General features: G+C 50.4%; 1 protein-coding gene across 1 annotated transcript; it reads right to left on the reverse strand.

The window, feature by feature from the left end:
* Nucleotides 1-1,601: 1,601 nt before the first annotated feature.
* Nucleotides 1,602-3,468, reverse strand: march4l (membrane-associated ring finger (C3HC4) 4, like). The gene is made up of 4 exons (XM_038979830.1): nucleotides 3,436-3,468; nucleotides 2,819-2,974; nucleotides 2,438-2,630; nucleotides 1,602-2,101 (listed from the first exon to the last, which is right to left on the reverse strand). The coding sequence occupies exons 1-4, from the start codon at nucleotides 3,466-3,468 to the stop codon at nucleotides 1,602-1,604; spliced, it is 882 nt and encodes a 293-aa protein (XP_038835758.1).
* Between the last annotated feature and the right edge of the window lie 2,532 nt (nucleotides 3,469-6,000).

Raw genomic sequence — 6,000 nt, forward strand, 5'->3', positions numbered from 1 at the left:
TTATCTGTGAGGACTGCAGCTTCCTGACAGGAGTGTTGCTCCAGGCTACATAGTAGATCACATCAGATCAGTGCCATCTATCACAGCTCCCTCTAAGCAGAGTCCTATATAGAGAGAAATGGCTCTGCCTCACACATCCTTCCTGCTACATCAGACCACCACACACATCCTTCCTGCTACATCAGACCACCTCACACATCCTTCCTGCTACATCAGACCATCTCACACATCCTTCCTGCTACATCAGACCACCTCACACATCCTTCCTGCTACATCAGACCACCACACACATCCTTCCTGCTACATCAGACCACCTCACACATCCTTCCTGCTACATCAGACCACCTCACACATCCTTCCTGCTACATCAGACCACCTCACACATCCTTCCTGCTACATCAGACCACCTCACACATCCTTCCTGCTACATCAGACCACCACACACATCCTTCCTGCTACATCAGACCACCTCACACATCCTTCCTGCTACATCAGACCACCACACACATCCTTCCTGCTACATCAGACCACCTCACACATCCTTCCTGCTACATCAGACCACCTCACACATCCTTCCTGCTACATCAGACCACCTCACACATCCTTCCTGCTACATCAGACCACCACACACATCCTTCCTGCTACATCAGACCACCTCACACATCCTTCCTGCTACATCAGACCACCTCACACATCCTTCCTGCTACATCAGACCACCTCACACATCCTTCCTGCTACATCAGACCACCACACACATCCTTCCTGCTACATCAGACCACCTCACACATCCTTCCTGCTACATCAGACCACCACACACATCCTTCCTGCTACATCAGACCACCACACACATCCTTCCTGCTACATCAGACCACCTCACACATCCTTCCTGCTACATCAGACCACCACACACATCCTTCCTGCTACATCAGACCACCACACACATCCTTCCTGCTACATCAGACCACCTCACACATCCTTCCTGCTACATCAGACCACCTCACACATCCTTCCTGCTACATCAGACCACCTCACACATCCTTCCTGCTACATCAGACCACCACACACATCCTTCCTGCTACATCAGACCACATCACACATCCTTCCTGCTACATCAGACCACCACACACATCCTTCCTGCTACATCAGACCACCTCACACATCCTTCCTGCTACATCAGACCACCTCACACATCCTTGCTGCTACATCAGACCACCACACACAGATCTGTAAATCCCGTTTTATTACATCAAGGCTGTCAAAACACAGGAAACTGGCAAATCTCTCTCTCTCTCTGCCCTCCGCCTCTCCATCGTCTCCCCCTCACCCACACTCTCCCCCCTCACCCACACTCTCCCCCTCACCCACACTCTCCCCCTCACCCACACTCTACCCCTCACCCACATTCTCCCCCCCTCACCCACACGCTCCCTCTCGCTCCTTCATCTTTATGTCCCAGGCAGCATTGAGTAACTTCATGTAAATCTCTGTGAAGCAGCAGCAACGTCTCCCAGTCCTCCATTCAAGCTCCCAAAACGAGGCCACACACCCCTCTCTCTCTCTCTTATGTCTGTCTCTTGTTGTGTCTGGCCTCAGTTGAAGCCTCAGACCGTAGTGACTCTCATGACCAGCTCCCGGCTGCTGTTGCTGGGCTGCGGAGGCTGGGGTTGGACTTGAGTGGGGCGGGGCTCTTGCTGCGTTGTCCAGAGGTGCTGGGTGAGCAGGTGGAGGATGTTGTACGCACAGTGGTGGTCCGGCAGGGATGGTGGCCCCCCGTTGCTCTGCTCCGACATTGAGTCCTGCGTCGTCACCGTCGTCAGGCTGGCGGTTGCGGCCGTTGCCACGGTGTAGCCAGGCGCGGAGGCGGCCACCGCGGCCATGAGGGAGGAGGTGGAGGGGGAGACCATGTCATCCCCCGGCTCTGCCCCGGGAGGAGCACGCGTCCTGGGGTTGGGCAGGGCCAGGTGCCTGGGCGTGAGCCTGGATTTCTGGTGGTCCTCAGTGTCTTTGATCTTGTCGTAGTTGAGCACCTTCCACTGCTGGTTCACTGCCTGCCAGCGGTTAAAGATCCTGAACACTGAGGGGCCTTCATGGACGATCAGCGCTTGAACGAGAGAGAAGAAGAGGGGGAAGTTGTCAGTTACACATGAATACATCCTGAATCCAACATGCGCTGGTAGTGTTCATAAATCATACAGGGAGTCATCCAGAGCTCTGTCTGGGGAGTCATATATGTCCCACCTCTAGTGTCCTGATTGGAGAAGAGGGGATGGAAGAGAGGAGGAGGAGAGGAGGAGGGAGGTGTATTCCATAGGGGACTACGTTGCAAACAAGTAGAATTGATTTATCATGTGATCCCCTCGGTTGTGTATCTTTTTCCCCCAATAAATCAAGGAAGAAGAAGAGGAGGAGGAGGAGTTCCTCTGTGTGCCGGCCTCACCGATGCAGACGAGGTCCATGAATCCGTACATGGCATAGCAGATCTGGAAGAGCAGGTCCTGGCGCTGCCACTTGGCCGAGGGGCTGAGGGAGGACCACACCAGCCAGGAGATAGAGGACATGAGGAACAGGCTGCCCAGCACGGCCGCAGCGATCTGGACCTTCTCTATCACTGTCAGAGAGATGGCCTGCCACTGTGGGGAGAGAGAGTACATCATCATCCCATACTGTTCATACACACTATACACTAGTATTAACCCTCTCTCTCTCTCTGCAGTGCTGTGTGATATGCACCCAATTAGAGCTCTCCTCTTCATCCCCTAAGACCCTCCCCCTTGACTCAAGTCCAAGAGCTGGTGACTCCCATCCCAACTGTCCCTACCTGGAGCGGGTTGTTGGTGCTGATGGCTACCACGTGGTACTTGTAGTAGCAGAGCTCACAGCTCCAGGAGCCCCTTTCACTGATCCACTTGATGAGGCAGGGCTCATGGGTACAGCGGACCGACCCACTGCAGCGACACGGGCTCAGCAGCTCCCCCTTTGGGACACAAAGGAAAACGCTGCTATTGGTTTGTCTTACAGTGAGCCGGCTGAGTGTCGGCCAGGGTGCTGACCAATGATTTATATATACGCTGGATGACTGACAGGGGACGCTGACCAATGATTTATATATACGCTGGATGACTGACAGGGGACGCTGACCAATGATTTATATATACGCTGGATGACTGACAGGGGACGCTGACCAATGATTTATATTTACGCTGGATGACTGACAGGGGACGCTGACCAATGATTTATATATACGCTGGATGACTGATAGGGGACGCTGACCAATGATTTATATTTACGCTGGATGACTGACAGGGGACGCTGACCAATGATTTATATATACGCTGGATGACTGACAGGGGACGCTGACCAGTGATTTATATATACACGCTGGATGACTGACAGGGGACGCTGACCAGTGATTTATATTTACGCTGGATGACTGACAGGGGACGCTGTGTTGAAGCCATCGCCCTCCATCTTGACACTCCTACACCGGTGTACAAAATATTTTGGAAGCTAAAGAAATGCATTTATTAATGTCTACATTTGTCTTTGTTTTTGCCACGTTTATTCTATTGCAGACACCTTAATGCATACTTTTAAATGATATTATGTGAGATAAACATATTATATATAAAAACATTTTCCTTAAAGTATATATTTGTTACATTACTAATGTTACTGTCCACACTAAAACAAAAAATACTTAAATACATGTAATTTTGTCCTTGAAACATTTCATTGAAATACTGTATAATTCCATTCATTCCTATGGACGTCTGTTCCTACTGGGGAGTACCAATATGGCCGACACATGGCTTCAAGGCCTCTCATTGGCCAATACATAGCATCAGCAATCCAGGGTTTATATACATAATTGGTGCTGCCACAGGGTTAATCTGGCACCCTATTCTCTATATAGTGCATCACTTTTAGCCAGAGCAGGAGTAGTGCAAAATGTAGGGAATAGGGAGCCATTTTGGACCAAGCCACATTCTCTCTACATGTCCTATATGCCCACAGCTCTGGAGAACGGTCGTTCTGAAGCCTTGTCTCTAGTTACCAGTAACGTGCCCTTCAGTTCTGCACCTACAGGTCTGGAGAACGGTCGTTCTGAAGCCTTGTCTCTAGTTACCAGTAACGTGCCCTTCAGTTCTGCACCTACAGGTCTGGAGAACGGTCCATCTGAAGCCTTGTCTCTAGTTACCAGTAACGTGCCCTTCAGTTCTGCACCTACAGGTCTGGAGAACGGTCCATCTGAAGCCTTGTCTCTAGTTACCAGTAACGTGCCCTTCAGTTCTGCACCTACAGGTCTGGAGAACGGTCCATCTGAAGCCTTGTCTCTAGAGTTACCAGTAACGTGCCCTTCAGTTCTGCACCTACAGGTCTGGAGAACGGTCCATCTGAAGCCTTGTCTCTAGTTACCAGTAACGTGCCCTTCAGTTCTGCACCTACAGGTCTGGAGAACGGTCCATCTGAAGCCTTGTCTCTAGTTACCAGTAACGTGCCCTTCAGTTCTGCACCTACAGGTCTGGAGAACGGTCCATCTGAAGCCTTGTCTCTAGTTACCAGTAACGTGCCCTTCAGTTCTGCACCTACAGGTCTGGAGAACGGTCCATCTGAAGCCTTGTCTCTAGTTACCAGTAACGTGCCCTTCAGTTCTGCACCTACAGGTCTGGAGAACGGTCCATCTGAAGCCTTGTCTCTAGAGTTACCAGTAACGTGCCCTTCAGTTCTGCACCTACAGGTCTGGAGAACGGTCCATCTGAAGCCTTGTCTCTAGTTACCAGTAACGTGCCCTTCAGTTCTGCACCTACAGGTCTGGAGAACGGTCCATCTGAAGCCTTGTCTCTAGTTACCAGTAACGTGCCCTTCAGTTCTGCACCTACAGGTCTGGAGAACGGTCCATCTGAAGCCTTGTCTCTAGTTACCAGTAACGTGCCCTTCAGTTCTGCACCTACAGGTCTGGAGAACGGTCCATCTGAAGCCTTGTCTCTAGAGTTACCAGTAACGTGCCCTTCAGTTCTGCACCTACAGGTCTGGAGAACGGTCCATCTGAAGCCTTGTCTCTAGTTACCAGTAACGTGCCCTTCAGTTCTGCACCTACAGGTCTGGAGAACGGTCCATCTGAAGCCTTGTCTCTAGTTACCAGTAACGTGCCCTTCAGTTCTGCACCTACAGGTCTGGAGAACGGTCCATCTGAAGCCTTGTCTCTAGTTACCAGTAACGTGCCCTTCAGTTCTGCACCTATAGGTCCTCACTGACTCTAACTGTATCTGTCACAGGATTCTACAGCGTGTTTCCTCCAGACAGACAGACAGACAGACAGACAGACAGACAGACAGACAGACAGACAGACAGACAGACAGACAGACAGACAGACAGACAGACAGACAGACAGACAGACAGACAGACAGACAGACAGACAGACAGACAGACAGACAGACAGACAGACAGACAGACAGACAGACAGACAGACAGACAGACAGACAGACAGACAGACAGACAGACAGACAGACAGACAGACAGACAGACAGACAGACAGACAGACAGACAGACAGACAGACAGACAGACAGACAGACAGACAGACAGACAGACAGACAGACAGACAGACAGACAGACAGACAGAGCTGGGGTTTCTGCTTACCTCCCAAAGCTCATGTAATCTGTTTGAACAGAGACCTCAGAGATGAATCCTTAACGCTCTTATCTTGTTATGTGTGATTCTCACATCAGTGCGTTCTACCATGAACTTGTCATTTATAATCCTCTCAGAGAGAGTGATAGAGAGAGATTTATCAGCTCAGTGAGAGAGAGTGAGATGACACGTTAGCGTGTGACACATTAAAAAGTGTATTTTTATCATCAGTATTACCAATATAATGTATTTATTCTGGTTCCAGACATCTCACAGCTAGCATGGTTATCATGACCAGGCCACATCCTCTCTGGTTCCAGACATCTCACAGTTACCATGGTTATCATGACCAGGCCACATCCTCTCTGGT

The sequence above is a fragment of the Salvelinus namaycush genome, chromosome 40 (genome assembly GCF_016432855.1).
Source record: "Salvelinus namaycush isolate Seneca chromosome 40, SaNama_1.0, whole genome shotgun sequence".
NCBI lineage: Eukaryota > Metazoa > Chordata > Actinopteri > Salmoniformes > Salmonidae > Salvelinus > Salvelinus namaycush.